The sequence below is a fragment of the Rhizopus delemar genome, genomic scaffold (assembly GCF_000149305.1).
Source record: "Rhizopus delemar RA 99-880 supercont3.2 genomic scaffold, whole genome shotgun sequence".
In the NCBI taxonomy this organism is placed as follows: domain Eukaryota; kingdom Fungi; phylum Mucoromycota; class Mucoromycetes; order Mucorales; family Rhizopodaceae; genus Rhizopus; species Rhizopus delemar.
In genome coordinates, this window is record NW_027137828.1 from 778,923 (window position 1) to 793,824 (window position 14,902).

Here is a 14,902-nt window from a genome sequence, read left to right on the forward strand (position 1 = left end):
CTAATTTATACACTGGCTGGATTGTTCACAATAAAATCAAAAGTGTTTCTCTTGTTATGTATATCACACAGAAGCAAGGAAATGAGTCTCATGTTTAGACTCATTGATTGCACCTCTAGTTATTTTTTACAGTTAATGAATGATATCTGTTGTCACTGAACCCTTGTGTTAATTACTCTAATCAATCATCATTTTATGTTTTCATGAGCAAATTTCATTATTAGCTACCAGCTTCTTGCTACATTATGTAAAATGCGGTTTTAATAACTGTAAGGTTGAGAAAATCATTCAAAAGTCTATTTCCCATTTCTTCAAAAAACGTAGGCACATAACTATCAATTATTGCAATAAAAAACTGGGTACGTTGTTGCTTCATGTTTGCCCCAGTACGCCTATCAGGTCCTCTTTTCCTGCTTGGAGGTGTGTACCTAACTCTTCGCATGATTTTTTTTGAACAGGAAATAGATACACTTCACAAAGTGACTGCCAAATATTTTATGAATCAGTCTTTGGAAATTTTAATGTCCAGGATGCATTGATTTTTATTATTTTTCAGTTGTAGACGATGCTTTTATATGTGAAAAGAGATCATTGTAGTCTGCTTCGTATAACGAAACGGTTTTTTACAACAACAGCGACAACAACTAAAATAACACAACATGGTTCAACTGAGGTTCATATAGTGGGTCGAAAGAAGCCTAGAAAAGTATTATCAGATAGACTTAAAGAGTTTCGAAAAAGCAGTCAATCAGAAAACTGGATAAAGATCAGACAAGGAAGATACACAGGTGAACTAGCATAAAAAAAACTTGCTTGTACTTTTTTGTTCAATTACTGAATCTGATCATATTTGCAGCAATTGATCCACCCAATAAAGTAGAAGTAGCTACTTTAGCCCATGAGTTAGATAAAGTGTTATTTAGGTAATTTGAAGTAGATATCATATTATTATTCAATATTAAATTTATTTTAGTCGTGGAGTACATTATTTGAAAGACCCGAAAACTGAAGAATATAATTTTACACCTTATTTAGAAAACATTATACAACCTGTCAATATTAATTTTGACGCACTTCCTGCTTATATCACATCATCAAAAGATAATGTAAGCAATAAATAGACATTAGAATCCCTTACTAAGTAATACAATAGAGTTTACTAAGCATGGCAAGAGAGCATCAGAAACGCTATATTGGATCCACTTCATCAATTTCAGCCACCTTATCCCAGTTTTACTTTGCCATGTCTAATTTTAAACCAGTGAACATCTCGGGCTTATCACCCGTTTTTAAAGATATGGTAAGAAATTATTATTTTTATCGATTTGTGGATAATAATCAGTCAATAGTCTAATAAATTCACTCGAGGAACAAAAATGGCGGCATCCATTTATTTAAGATGGAAGGATGGTGTGTATGCTATTGACGCAGACAAATCATTAGATAAAGATGAAACCATCTTATCTGTGATGGTAATAAGGAGAAATACACAGGATACAAGGCTAATTGATGTGCTAGGGTAAATCACTGGAAAAAGTCTTAACAACTGAACCTGAAGAATTTGAAAGATATTTAAAGGAAAATGAAGATTCAGATATTTTAGAGGAAAGAAATAAGCCTGAATCTTACGCTTATGGAGAAGTAAAGAACATCATTTGTATTTACTACATGTCGCTCCCTTTATCTTCCCCTAACTAATCCTTATTAATTTAGTTTGGTAAATTCTTGTTAAGATCGCAATTAGATTGTTATCATCCACGCTTAAAAAGAAAAACATTTGATCTCAAAACAAGAGCAGCTATTCCGGTCAGACTAGATGTTTCAAATTATAGTGTAAATAGTAAACACATACAATTTATGCAATTACTTGAATTTTTTTGTATGTAGAAATATCTTGGCTATAGTTTAAAAAAACATCAAGGTTTATATGAATCCTATGAAAGAGAATATTATGATATGCTCCGATCTGCTTTCCTTAAATACATGTAAAAACAAACTCAATTTTTAGATGTGCAAAAATTAATCTTTTAAACTAGATTTCAAGTAAGAATCGGGCACATGGATGGTGTTTTAGTTGCCTACCATAATACAAAAAAGATATTTGGATTTCAATACATTTCTCGAAAGGAAATGGATAAACGCCTATTTGGTTCATCCAGGATAGGCGACCTGGTCTTTCACCGCTCACTTGCGATGCTTGAAGCCCTTTTGGATAAGGCCACCGAAAAATATCCAGAGCAGACACTTCGACTGTCATTTGACACATCACCAGGCGAAAAGAATGCAATGATGAATATCTTTGTAGAGGCCGTTCCCTCCTCGGAACATGATACTGAAAAATATGAAATGGAACCGTATGAGGACTTGACAGTCTATCGACTCCAAACAAATTCCTTTATCAACGGTGTCCAAGTTCACGGGCCACTGAGCTTTCAAAACCCTCATGAAGATCATTGGAATATGCGATACCGGTTAAATGAAGTATATGAGGACGACCCAGAAAAGAAAATGGAACAGTTCAAGTTGATGCGTCGACGTCAAGCAACTGTGATGAGACCAGACGAGGATAGTAGCAAACCCAGTCCGTTATTAGAAAAACTGTACAAGATAAGTCAAGACACTCTGAATGAGGACAAATTAAAGGAAACAGACAAGTAAATGATAAAAAAGAATTGAATATTATTTGAATATAAAACTTGTATAAATCACATTTTAAAACACCTTGAGTATATAAAAACTTCAAAATTGTAGACAATAACTGAAAGGATTAAACAGTGTGGTAGGCATATTTGGAAATTTATATTGTTTTATGGTAAAATACATCTGAACTTGATATTTTAATTTCATGAATGTTGTAATAAAGAGTTCTCTTAACTTTATCCACTTTAGTCGTTTGACTTGTGTTAATTTGGGTCTTTGACTATCAATTTTATAAAAATGGTATTTAATAAGATTCTCTCTTTTGTCTTTACTCAAGACATTCAAGAGAGTCATCGGCTATCAACTTTTCTTTATATTTCACCTTACAACTATAACAACACAAGATAGGGAATTCTTGCTCTTCACTCTCCTTCACAAGTGTCGACCTGAAATGGTTTTAATTAGCAAATAAATACTAGCAAATCCTGTAGTCATAAAAGTTGCCATTGTTACATTGCTAAATATGTGTTGGCACCGCCTTTGGTACGGATATGACTAAAACTGCTTAATAGGAAAGCAAACCCTTCATACATTCTATGCAGTTGGAAATGTAATCGGCTAATGATAATAAAACTCGACATAATATATGTTTCTTGTATTAATTCAGATGGTCTCCTACTTATTTCAATTAAAGTAAAAAATCGAATAACATTTGAATTCATATCGTGACCTATAAGCTATTCTCTTTATCTCAGTAAAATCTACAATATCGAACAGATATCTTTTCAGTACTATGTTACCATGCATACAAAAAATAACAAGCAACTGTTGCACAAAAAAAAGCCTTTTATGATTCTCACATTTCATTGCCTATTTCATTTATAAAGAGTCCCTTGAGCCTCTGGCTACTCTCGGATTATTCTTCACAGCTCAAAGAAAGTTGCCTCCTAGGATGAATCCAGTTAAACAATCTTACGTTTTAGTCCTTGAATCAAACTGCCAAGAACAAATTGGATTCATTTTTGCTACTAAAGACAAAAGAATTGGAAGCTAAAGTGCATACATGTATTCTAGTGGATAATTCTTTTGGCAACACTATAGGCTGTCTTAATAATACATACCCATGAAATACTTCTCGACTGCTTACATATGCAGAAGACGTCAATAAATAGAATCGTTTGCAAAAACGAAAACAGAAAGAATGTACTGGAGTTGTAACCGTGACTCCGTTAGAAGATACACCTGAAATACAATGTAAATCCGTAAAGAAAGGAATCTTCTTGAATACTTTCACATATGAAACAAAGGAAGCTATGACGATAAAGAAGTTCAATTTGTAAAAGATATTCCAAGAATAACAAACCCAGGCAAGATACCTGGGAGGAAAGTTTCGAGAGCGGACTTAAGAACGAATGCCAATAGAGCAAGCATATTCTGACATATTACGATCAATAAAACATAAAAGTTCAAAAAACAATTGCTTATTCAATTCATAAAAATTCGCATCAAATACCAAATTATACAACAGTATACGTTCGTTGTAGTAAATCTTTGCTTTGCTCATGTTGAGCAAATTTTTATTTACAAAGAACAGTCTCAAACCTGGCCAGTTCATAACCATTCCAGTCAAAATAGAGCAGAGGATACTGAAATGAAACGTCAATGGTCGATAAGATTTAGAAACATGATTGCTTTACACATTGTTCAGACAGTCAACATTATAGAGACTAGTTTACTATAATCTGATTGGTCAATACCCAATTTGGTTGGTCAAAGCCGGTCTACGTTAGAAGTGAAACCAAAGCCGCTATAGAATAAGAGACGATGATTATCATTGAACGGCTGGGGCTTCTAATGAAAGTAATCCTACCTAAAAAAGTGTATGAAGAGTTAATACTTTGTATCAAAATAAATAAATAAAAAAAGGTCAATGGATGAATTCGTTTTAGGAGTGTGCAACCTTCAACTTAGTTCTAAATTTATCAAATCAAAATGAAATAGGAAGAAAAAATTTTTTTTTCCTGTAGGGGCTGTTGAGCCAAGGCTTTTATTATAATAATAAAGATTGAAATAGGAAGGAATATCCTTTTTGTTGACAAATTCATTTAAGTAACGATAAACATACAGTCATCATTTCAACTCTTGTTTAATTTCTCACCAATTATGTCTTACCAGAAAATATTAAACCTGAAGACAGGAAGATGATCCGATGGGTCTTTGCAGTAGTATGTCTCCCTTTAAACAAAGTATAAGACAAGTAAACATAAAGCTTTCCGTCAGCAGTTCTTCCGTATAAATAAAATGTTTGCAGTGAAACAAAAATTTGCCCCGACAAAAGTTTTTTTTTTTTAAAAAAAAAGGAGAAAAAAAAAGCTGGTGTAACAATGGAACAATCCTTTCCACAATTTTTCTTTATAAAGAAATGAATTGTTCCATGTCATTAAAGTTCAAACAAAACGTGCTTATTTTAAATCTGGACTGAATATGAGCGGGAAGACCGCATGCAGTGAAAGCATGGCGTCATTGTGTATAACAATAATTGATAGACATAGTCCTTTGCTCCTTTCTCTTCCTTCCGCTTTTGATTATTGAAGATCTTGTAAGTGCAACCATTGAATTGCAAAAAGAAAAACAAAAGCGGTAAAGAGTTCGATCTCTGGTCTTTGATTTACTCGTACTCATCCTTTACTTGTAAACATATTGATCCACGACTAAGAGGGAAAGAGCAGGGGCGAGGGATACTTCTTGGTTACAATGAAAAGGTGCCATCTTTTTTTTTTATTAAGAAACACCCGTAATTGATTGTATTACATTTGAAGAAGTTGTTTGGGTTTACTTTAAATGGATTAGTTTTGTCGTAGGTGTTTGTTTGACGTGGCGCACATTAAAGTAAAAAAAAAAAAAAAATCTCTCCTTCTTTCATTGAATCATCATACCTTAATAACATAGTCATTCTGATCCCATAATGAAGAACTTGCTTTTCATAGTAAAGGAATTCATTCTTTAGTTCAATTGCTATGTGAAAAAGAAAAAAAGAGCTCGGTCCCCCGATTACTTTTTTTATTCAGTGAAAGTGATACATAATTTTTGAAACCGCCTTTTTAATCGAATTACAGTACTAGATTTATTATCAACTATTGCATCATGATGAAGTGAGGGAAAAAGAGAAGGAAACAGCATTATAGATAGCTATTCCTTTTTCTCCCCCTTTTTTTTTTATCTTTATTATTGTTCTCTTGAAGAGAAACAAAAAGTTGTGATGGATTGGTACAGCTCACAAGAGAGACATAACAATGTAATGTCTATTGATGCTATTACATGCCCTGAAAGGGATTCACAATGTTTCCATCATCCATCATCCGAGTTATATGATCCGAAACAAAGTGATCTCTTACCTTTTAATGATACATTTCATCAAAAGAAATACCCTACTTCAACATCTCAGTGGCTACTACCGGATCCTTCTTATAGACGACCTAGTGATAGCAGTAGTAGCAGTAGTAGCAGTAGTAGCAGTAGTAGCAGTAGCAGTGGTAGTCTTCATCTCTTGAATCAAAACGAACCTCATTCACTACCACCATCAAACAACTCAAGCTTCAATAATAGCAACAAAAATAGTGATTCAGTATCCAGAAGAAGGGAGAGGAACAAGGTCGCCTCAGCCAAATATCGAGCCAAGAAACAAAACATGACCAACTCAATGCAGGCACATATCATTCGACTTGCTTCTCAAGTAGCCGCTCTTAAAGATGAACTGATTCAAACCAAGAAAAGTGAATCTGATTTACTCATTCGGTACACAAGATTACAAAAGTTTTGTAAAGATCATCATCAACTCATAACAGACTTGCCTTAAAGAAGAAAAAGTTTCATTTGGTCTATCTGTTCAAGCTTTTTTCTTGTGTGTGTGTGTATGAAAATTAGCTTTATTTTATTAATTCTTCTCTGTTTCTTTTAATGCCATTCTTTTTTTTTTTATAAAAGCCATGATTAGGAATTATAATAAAGAAAAACGGCTTGTAGAACACCAGTGTTTGTTTTTATTAGCAACGTATTATTGATATTATTTATGATATACTCCCACACACAAACCAGCTACTAACCAATTGAATTGAAAAAAAATTCTCATTTTTTACAGGATAATTCTATGGTTGCTACATCATCTAAAATACCGGGCTGAATCATAGGACCATCAAACTTGTTTAGTTTTTCATGATGTCTAATATCATCACTATCAAATGCCATATCTGCCGTGACATGTTCATCATGATGTGTCTTTGTACGGGCGCTGCTACCTGCAGTTACCCAGTGAACAGTGATCACATTGACCTTTGTATGAATAAGTATCGGTCTGTTGCAGTACAGCAACCTTTTTGCTTTTTTTTTTTTTTCTTTTTTTTACCGTTACATCCACCGTACACATGGTTAAACAAATTAATCCTCTTTGGTGGCCGTGCGTCATGACGACACACAAGACATTGATAAACGAAATCGACAGGCACATAATGGAAGCAACCAAAGTACGCCTAGCTAGTTTGTAAAGTCGAGTCACTTTCCAATCAGTACGAGTTTTAAGACCAATGTGCGTCAGTGGTCTCATAAAGAGCCATGTAAGGTATAGATTAAAGATCTAGTATGAATCAGTCTTTTGCTTTCTTTAGCAAATCATCTACAAATCAAACTTACAAAATCATAAACCTAAAAAAAATGCTTGTTAACGATGTATTGTTCATAAAGATTCAACACTTACCAAGAGAGGAATACTAGCGATATCTTGCAAACCAATCATACAGGTTCCATCGGCTTCCAAATAAATATTTCTAAAGCTCAACTTTTAAACGCATATAAGTCTCTACTATTCTGTTCATCTTGTCTTTTTCATTTACCATTAAAGCAAAAATGATAATATAAGGACAGAGTAAGAGAATATGAAACTTATATTGTGCTGTTTTCATTCGTGTAGTCTTGACAGCAGTTACCAAATGAACACGTTCGATAAGCCTGTTGACTTTATATTTCAGTTTTCCTGTCAAGAATGAAACTTGTATTTTACCAAGCATAAGCAACGATTTTACTTCCTGCATAAAAGAAATCACACGAAAGCATACCAAGAGTACAAGAAAGCATGTTATCTAAAGCCAAGTTAGCCACATAACCTATCCTAACCATCAGAAACTCACTGTTATTTGTAGACACAACCACAACTGAAGTCACCGCAAATGCTCAAGAGAGAGTATAAAGCAAGATGACAAGCACTCGACCATAATTAATCGATTTCATCTGTTCACCGTACGTCTTTACTCCCAAGGCAACAGCCAATACAGTAATACAGGCAAGAGAGGTGAATTCAGAGGCAATTTCTAAACCATCTGGACTCACGTCACTCAGACTAAGTTCTATGATAGTATCCGTGCTGTTATCCATGATTTTTGTTGTATTGAAGAGAAAGAAGAGAAGGATAGAGTCTGCTTATATATCTTACCTGGATTTCTCCATGTAGAAGGGATAATGTTTGTTTTTCTTTTTGTAATACTTTATTGCTCCTTATGTAAAGCTGATCGCTTTAGGGTACTTGTGGGGTCCAGCTCCTTATTTCTCTGGTAAATAACTTATGTTTATACGGTTTACAAAAGAAAGAGGTGTTGAGTTATATACATGTATTCAATATGTTTATGTGTCATGGATAACAAAAGATGTGAAAACCAAAACGTTTTCTTATAATTTCTGAGAAATTTCAAGACACCAGCGGCCTTTTTATGCCTCTAAGTCCAGAAAAAGGAAAAGCTTAGACATTATGATCTAAAGAAAAAGGAGAGACAAATTATATCCTTAGGGGTTGTCTATACACGTTAGTGTATGAAATAATTGAAAAGAATATTTTTTAATATTCACTTGACCCTTATTTTTTGTCTCACTTTTTGATTGGAAGGAATCGCGTCACACGTTAAATTCCTTTTTTTTTTATTATTATTATTCATTCATACAATGCAAACAGCAACTACTGAATTGGACTTTATTCATCATTATCTTGATGCTCTTTCTACAAAGTCTGTTCGTTATGGTCAAGACTATTTAACTCATACTTCACCTTCACCACTAAGAATCAAGGTAACTTAATCTCCCTCCCCCCTTCTTTTTATAAAGCTACTAACGCTCAAATACATCAGAGACAGCCCGTTATTCATCAAGGTATAAAGGAGAACATAAAAAAGTCAGGCTATTTTTTGAACCTTTCCCCCCTTTTTTTTGAATAGAAACTACAGCAACTAACCTTACTAGTACGGCAACAACAAAAGCAAGTGATAGATTTCAACTGACCATCAAGGTCCTCAAGCCATCTTTTCAATTCACCATCGGTGGTCTTCAGCCTACCGACACCATCCTTCACTTGAAACAACGCATCTATCAACAACAAAGCGCATACCCCGTTCAACGCCAACGCTTGCTTGTCAAGGGAAAAGTCTTGAATGATCAAAAGAGTCTGAGTGAACTGTCTGTACAAGAAGGTGCTGTCGTTCACTTGATGTTGACCGCTGCTCCTGCCGCACCCAAAACAGGACGTTGGGGCATCTCCATCGAAAGTGAAGAAAAATTGAGCCGTCCAGAGTTTTGGGAAGCTATTGAAAAGACGTTGGTGGATCAAGTAGGAGAAAGTGATGGAAAGTTACTGTTGAGTAAAGTAAAGGGTTCTTTGACCGCATAATGATAATAATAATAAAAAAAAGAAACAGTTTATTTAAGCTAAAAGAAGCCACTCTACAATCTGCCTTTCTTGCTCGTCATCCTGTTCTGAGTCTGTTTGGCATGCTTTATCTATTTTCTTTGGTTTTAGTGGCTGACGTAGAGGAGTGGGTATAACATAAACAAGCTCCTTTTCTGATCCACGTATACATCCCTCATATGGACGTTGAATGACTCGAATCGAAGTTCGCTCGGTCCGTGTCTTTGGTTCGGGTTCCTTTGGACTCAAGGGTGGAGATTGCACGGGTGAGTCTGGTAGTTGACTGACTTCGATAGACTTTAGACGATGAGGGGTGAGTGAGACTCTTTTGGTATCACCTGAACGAAAGAGGTCTTCAAAGTCCGTTGCTAAAGGAGATGGAAGTGATCGTTTCGCATGTTGGGTGGGTTGATGACGATGGGTTGTGCCTTTCTTGTGGTTGCTGTTGAATAGACTAAAACGTCTTTTGAGAGTGTTCTTTCTGTGTTCGTTCTCGCTTGATTTTCTTGCAGTATCTGCTGTGATGATTTCATCTGTGAAGGTTAAGTCATTTTTAGACAATGCATTTGTATGTTTAGTACCATTCATTAATTCTACTGCATCTTCTTCCTCCTCCTTTGCATTATTTTCATTTAGAAAAGACATGTTTTTCTAATTGAAAAGAGAAAAAGTAAAAATAAAACCAAATGCGTTGTTTTCAATGCTTTCTTTACCTGTAATTGATCTTTCAACTTCATCTGTTCAAATACATGATTTATATTTCTATCATTCAATAAACCTGTGAAAACCTCCTTTAAAGAAATTGATTCCATGTCAGCTTGATCCGCAATTGAACAAAGCAAGTACTCTGCTATATGCTCTACAATAACTGTCAGGTAGATGATAATGATATCCGATGATTGAGATCTATGATCCGATAAGGTACAGTGGCTTGCACAAGATTCTTGAATGTTCATGATCCCAAGTGAGCTTTCTGTACAATCACCCGCTTTCAAATGTCTTTTCAACTCCATGTCTGCTTCAATCAACGCATGTTTTGAAAGACGTGGCAATAATTGATGAAAGACAGTTTTGATACGAAAGATGTCGACTGGATGTGAGACAGCGGTCAACAAGATGAAGAGAAATTCATCCAAAAATAAATTGATTGCTTCTAATCCATCCAAAGATAAAGCAAGTGGCCCCATATCAGCCATGATGGCATGTGCTGCTTTCAAACAGACATAGACTATAAACACAACAAATCATAAAAAAAAAGAGCGGGAAAATGGGAATCAAGACGAGGGTTTGCCTCCCCCTCTCCCTTCTCTCCTTTATCCTCTCTTACCCTTTGACATCTTTGTTATTATTGAACGATACAAGTGAGAAAAAGAGAGAGAGAGAGAGAGAAAGAAAAAAAGAACAAATTCATGTATAAAACATATGTAAAGAAGAAAGGATAAAAAAAAGGGAGAAAAAGGGGGGGGGAAAGGAAGAAAAGAGATGGAAGGTCCATTTGCATAACATAGGAATCCTAATTATTCAACCCAAAGCATCGAATGCACCCACTTTTTAATATAAACACAGCGGTGCAGTAAATTAATGACGATAATAAAGATATATAAAGAAAAGCTCAGACGCGATGCGATGCAGCAAATCATTTGTGGCACTAGAAAAGATTGCAACCATTTTTTGTTGTTGAGATAATGATTGTCAGATAAGTATTTGTATACATTTTTTTTATTTTTTATTTTTTTACGTAATCGTATAATCTGGCTTAGAATGACAAAGGCTTTATGCTTTACTGTGATCAAGGATCCATGTGGCAAATCCTTTAGGTATCTTGCAAATTTGAAAAGGAGGAATTAGACGTGGACAGTAAGAAATGAATGTATGCTTGTGCTATGAATTCTATTGAATTTCAAGAATATCCAAGTTGCTTGGGTTCTAAAACAATTGTCTATTTTTATTATTATTTATCAATTGCCTAAACAAAAGTTTTGTATCTGTTGATGAGTATAACAAACCTTGGTAAACATCACTTGGGAACAAAGTCTATCTGAACCCACAGACTTTAATATCCAATTCTAAAAAAAAAGATGACCTAAATGAAGTCTATAAACAGACAAAGGTCTAGATGCTGTATTGTTTTCTTGAGCTTATTTAACAGTCGGCACGAATTAGAGAAGCAAGAGAGGATCCATTTAGGATGCTCTTGATTCATTGAGGAAAACAGCCAATTTTAAGATCAGGGTAGCTTATGTCTGACAATGAATGTTGGATAAAATATTAATGGAGAACAGTAGGTTAAAGTGATGTTCATTAGAGGAAGAGAATGAATTGCTGATGGATACTGTTAAAGCAGTGTTGTGATTTTACTGACAAGTTGATATCAACTTTCCTCTTTTTGTGAATTTATAGAAACAAAAGTCTTTTAGGATAGGATCGTCAGGTTTAGAATAAGACAAAGTTGATGTAAATTTCAATATCAATTCCTTTATAGGTTGTACAAGTCAATCATTCAAGATAACACTATTTTATAGCTCATCCTTTATCAATAAAAGTGATACAATTATGAATTATCAGTCAATGATGAATAGAATAGAAAGATGAAACCTATCACAGATCAATAGGAATGAGTAGGGTTGTGACATAAAATAAGATTGTCACATCAAGTGAGTCACACACAAAAATTTTCGCTATCTTTTTCATATAAATACCTTCTATTTTTTTTTCATTTTACAGAATTTTGGGTGGACATCTTTATAATCCCCCCTTCTCTTTTTTTTAATAAACTCTCTTTTTTAAACCCAAAATGGCTGTTGAAGAAATGAATAAGGCTTTTGACACTATCCTCATTTTGGATTTTGGATCTCAAACTTCTCACTTGATTGCTCGTCGAGTTCGTGAATTTGGAATCTATTGTGAACTTTTGCCATGCACTCAAAAGATGTCTGAACTTCACTTTAAACCCAAGGGTATCATCTTGTCTGGTTCTCCTTACTCTGTTTATGATCAAGATGCTCCTCGTGTTGACCCTGCTGTGTTTGATGCTGGTGTACCCGTCTTGGGTATCTGTTATGGTCTTCAAGAGATGACAAACTTGATGGGTGGTAAGGTTGAGGCTTGTGATCACCGTGAATATGGTTATGCCAAATTATCTATTCTTGCTCATCCTGATCATCCTCATGCTGATAAACTCTTTAAGGGTATTGAACAAGAAGTTCAGGTAAGCAAAAAAAAAAAACAAAAAAGAAAAAGAGAATGTGTATTGACTTTGTCATAGGTCTGGATGTCTCACGGTGATCAAGTGACTGGAGCTGCTGAAAACTTTATGGTCATCGGTACAACCACCACCGCCCCTTTTGCCGCTGTGGCTCACAAGGAAAAGCCCTTTTATGGTATTCAACTTCACCCTGAATTGTCTCATACTGCTTGTGGTAAAGAAATCCTTCAAAACTTTGTCTTGGGTATTTGTGAAGCTGAATCCTCATGGAACATGGGCTCATTTGTTGACAAGGAAATCGAACGTATTCGTGCCATCGTAGGTCCTACAGGTCGTGTCATCGGTGCTGTCTCTGGTGGTGTTGATTCCACTGTGGCTGCAAAGTTGATGCATGATGCTATCGGAGATCGATTCCATGCTATCCTTGTCGATAACGGTGTGATGCGTTTGAACGAATGTGAAAATGTCAAAAAGATGTTGGTCGACCACTTGGGCATTAACCTCAAGATTGCTGATGCCAGTGATTTGTTTTTGGATCGTCTCAAGGGTGTGACTGATCCTGAAAAGAAGAGAAAGATTATTGGCAACACATTTATTGAAGTGTTTGAAGCTGAAGCTGCTTTGATTGATAAAGAATGTGGTGGACAGATTGAATACTTGTTGCAAGGTACACTTTACCCTGACGTAATTGAATCCATCTCTTTCAAGGGTCCCAGTGCTACCATCAAGACTCACCACAACGTCGGTGGTCTCTTGGAAGACATGAAGCTCAAATTGATTGAACCTCTTCGTGAACTCTTCAAGGATGAAGTACGTGAGTTGGGCAAGATCTTGGGTCTTGATGATGACCTCGTCTGGCGTCATCCCTTCCCTGGTCCAGGTATTGCTATTCGTGTGCTTGGTGAAGTGACTCGTGAACAAGTCGAGATTGCTCGTTTGGCTGATAATATTTATATTGAAGAAATCAAAAAGAATGGTTTCTATCGTCAAATCTCTCAAGCTTATGCTGCTCTTTTACCTGTCAAGGCTGTCGGTGTTATGGGTGACAAGCGTACTTATGAACAAGTGATTGCTTTGAGAGCCGTTGAGACTACTGATTTCATGTCTGCAGATGTGATGATTGGTGCCGAATGGTTCATGTGTTTGAAACGTATTTCATCTAGAATTATTAATGAAGTCAAGGGTGTAAACCGTGTTGTATATGATATTAGCTCTAAGCCTCCTGCTACCATTGAATGGGAATAGATTCGCATTTATTTAAATAAAATAATCATGCATTTATATATATTTTACATCAACTTTCTATAAAATCTTGTTTATTATTTAAATAATCAAAGGAAAAAGGAAAAAAAAAAGAGAGAGGCTTTATTATTTTGATGACTTGGAAACCTTGGTGCTTATCTTTGTCTTTTTACAGATACAAATGCCTTGTAAACCACATTCACCTAATTTATAACCAGCTTTACCACAGTAAGCTTTACAGACAGCATTAGCGTGAGGATCTTTAAGTCGATGACAAGATTTGTTGTGAGGAGCAGCGGTAGCCATCATGATCACAGCAGCAAAAAGGAGAGTCAAATAAACAGCGAGCTTCATTTTTAGGAAAGAAAGAAAGTAATGTTTTTTTAGAGAATAATAATTTGTCTTTTTATAGAACAAAATAAAAGGAAGGTAGGATCTTCAGCCATGCTTTAAAAGGCAAGCAAACAAGTGAATAAAGATTTAAAAGGTAAATTAGATTCAATGTCTCGTGCGTTCAATTTGGATTTAATTTTTTTTTTTTCTTGCTAAACGGCAATGCATCTAGAATAACACCAATCTCTGTTTATGAATTCTCTCTTTATTCTTACCTTAATTCAATCTAGTGAACAGTAATTTGATCATAGAGCGATCGATTAATAAATTGAACCAACTTGTTCACTAGCAGCTTTCATATCATCTACTATACTAACTAATGACCACAACTCAATCTAATCCTTGTGTTATCACCAAGACTATTTTTTATTCCGAAATACTAGCCTTCTTCTTCTTTAACAAAGTCAATACAACTCGACAAATAAAATGAAAGCTCTCTCTCTCTCTCTCTCTCTCTCTCTTTCTCTCTCTCTTTCTCTCTTTCTTTCTTTCTAGCCTCATATAAATACGTGGAGTGTTATGTCTAGTGAGTACAAACATTCCGAGTATTTTAAATATAGCTTTATCCCAGAAAGTTAAATATAAAAGCCAGAGAGTTTGAGATGGTTGTATGATTAAAAAAGTATTTACAAAAGAACGATGATTAAACTTGTTTATAAATGATTTTATTTAAAGTGTTTGAATGGAATGCTTTTTTCTTT

General features: G+C 35.0%; 7 protein-coding genes across 7 annotated transcripts; 3 read left to right on the forward strand and 4 right to left on the reverse strand.

Moving 5' to 3' along the window:
• Window positions 1-2,193: 2,193 nt before the first annotated feature.
• RO3G_02510 (uncharacterized protein) lies at window positions 2,194-2,658 on the forward strand (the record flags this gene model as incomplete). Its single annotated transcript, XM_067657101.1, has 1 exon — window positions 2,194-2,658. One exon carries the CDS (start codon window positions 2,194-2,196, stop codon window positions 2,656-2,658), a length of 465 nt encoding a protein of 154 aa, XP_067513202.1.
• A 3,433-nt stretch (window positions 2,659-6,091) lies between these two features.
• Window positions 6,092-6,184, reverse strand: RO3G_02511 (uncharacterized protein; the record flags this gene model as incomplete). The annotated part of the gene is made up of 1 exon (XM_067657102.1): window positions 6,092-6,184. One exon carries the CDS (start codon window positions 6,182-6,184, stop codon window positions 6,092-6,094), a length of 93 nt encoding a protein of 30 aa, XP_067513203.1.
• A 1,121-nt stretch (window positions 6,185-7,305) lies between these two features.
• Window positions 7,306-8,136, reverse strand: RO3G_02512 (uncharacterized protein; the record flags this gene model as incomplete). Its single annotated transcript, XM_067657103.1, has 6 exons — window positions 7,306-7,338; window positions 7,391-7,471; window positions 7,527-7,641; window positions 7,694-7,796; window positions 7,929-8,029; window positions 8,123-8,136. 6 exons carry the CDS (start codon window positions 8,134-8,136, stop codon window positions 7,306-7,308), a joined length of 447 nt encoding a protein of 148 aa, XP_067513204.1.
• A 489-nt stretch (window positions 8,137-8,625) lies between these two features.
• Window positions 8,626-9,343, forward strand: RO3G_02513 (uncharacterized protein; the record flags this gene model as incomplete). Its single annotated transcript, XM_067657104.1, has 3 exons — window positions 8,626-8,748; window positions 8,808-8,829; window positions 8,895-9,343. The coding sequence occupies 3 exons, from the start codon at window positions 8,626-8,628 to the stop codon at window positions 9,341-9,343; spliced, it is 594 nt and encodes a 197-aa protein (XP_067513205.1).
• A 386-nt stretch (window positions 9,344-9,729) lies between these two features.
• On the reverse strand, window positions 9,730-10,698 carry RO3G_02514 (uncharacterized protein; the record flags this gene model as incomplete). Its single annotated transcript, XM_067657105.1, has 3 exons — window positions 9,730-9,894; window positions 10,075-10,589; window positions 10,689-10,698. 3 exons carry the CDS (start codon window positions 10,696-10,698, stop codon window positions 9,730-9,732), a joined length of 690 nt encoding a protein of 229 aa, XP_067513206.1.
• Window positions 10,699-12,155: 1,457 nt separating this feature from the next.
• Window positions 12,156-13,811, forward strand: RO3G_02515 (uncharacterized protein; the record flags this gene model as incomplete). Its single annotated transcript, XM_067657106.1, has 2 exons — window positions 12,156-12,569; window positions 12,627-13,811. The coding sequence occupies 2 exons, from the start codon at window positions 12,156-12,158 to the stop codon at window positions 13,809-13,811; spliced, it is 1,599 nt and encodes a 532-aa protein (XP_067513207.1).
• A 123-nt stretch (window positions 13,812-13,934) lies between these two features.
• Window positions 13,935-14,162, reverse strand: RO3G_02516 (uncharacterized protein; the record flags this gene model as incomplete). The annotated part of the gene is made up of 2 exons (XM_067657107.1): window positions 13,935-14,011; window positions 14,048-14,162. 2 exons carry the CDS (start codon window positions 14,160-14,162, stop codon window positions 13,935-13,937), a joined length of 192 nt encoding a protein of 63 aa, XP_067513208.1.
• Between the last annotated feature and the right edge of the window lie 740 nt (window positions 14,163-14,902).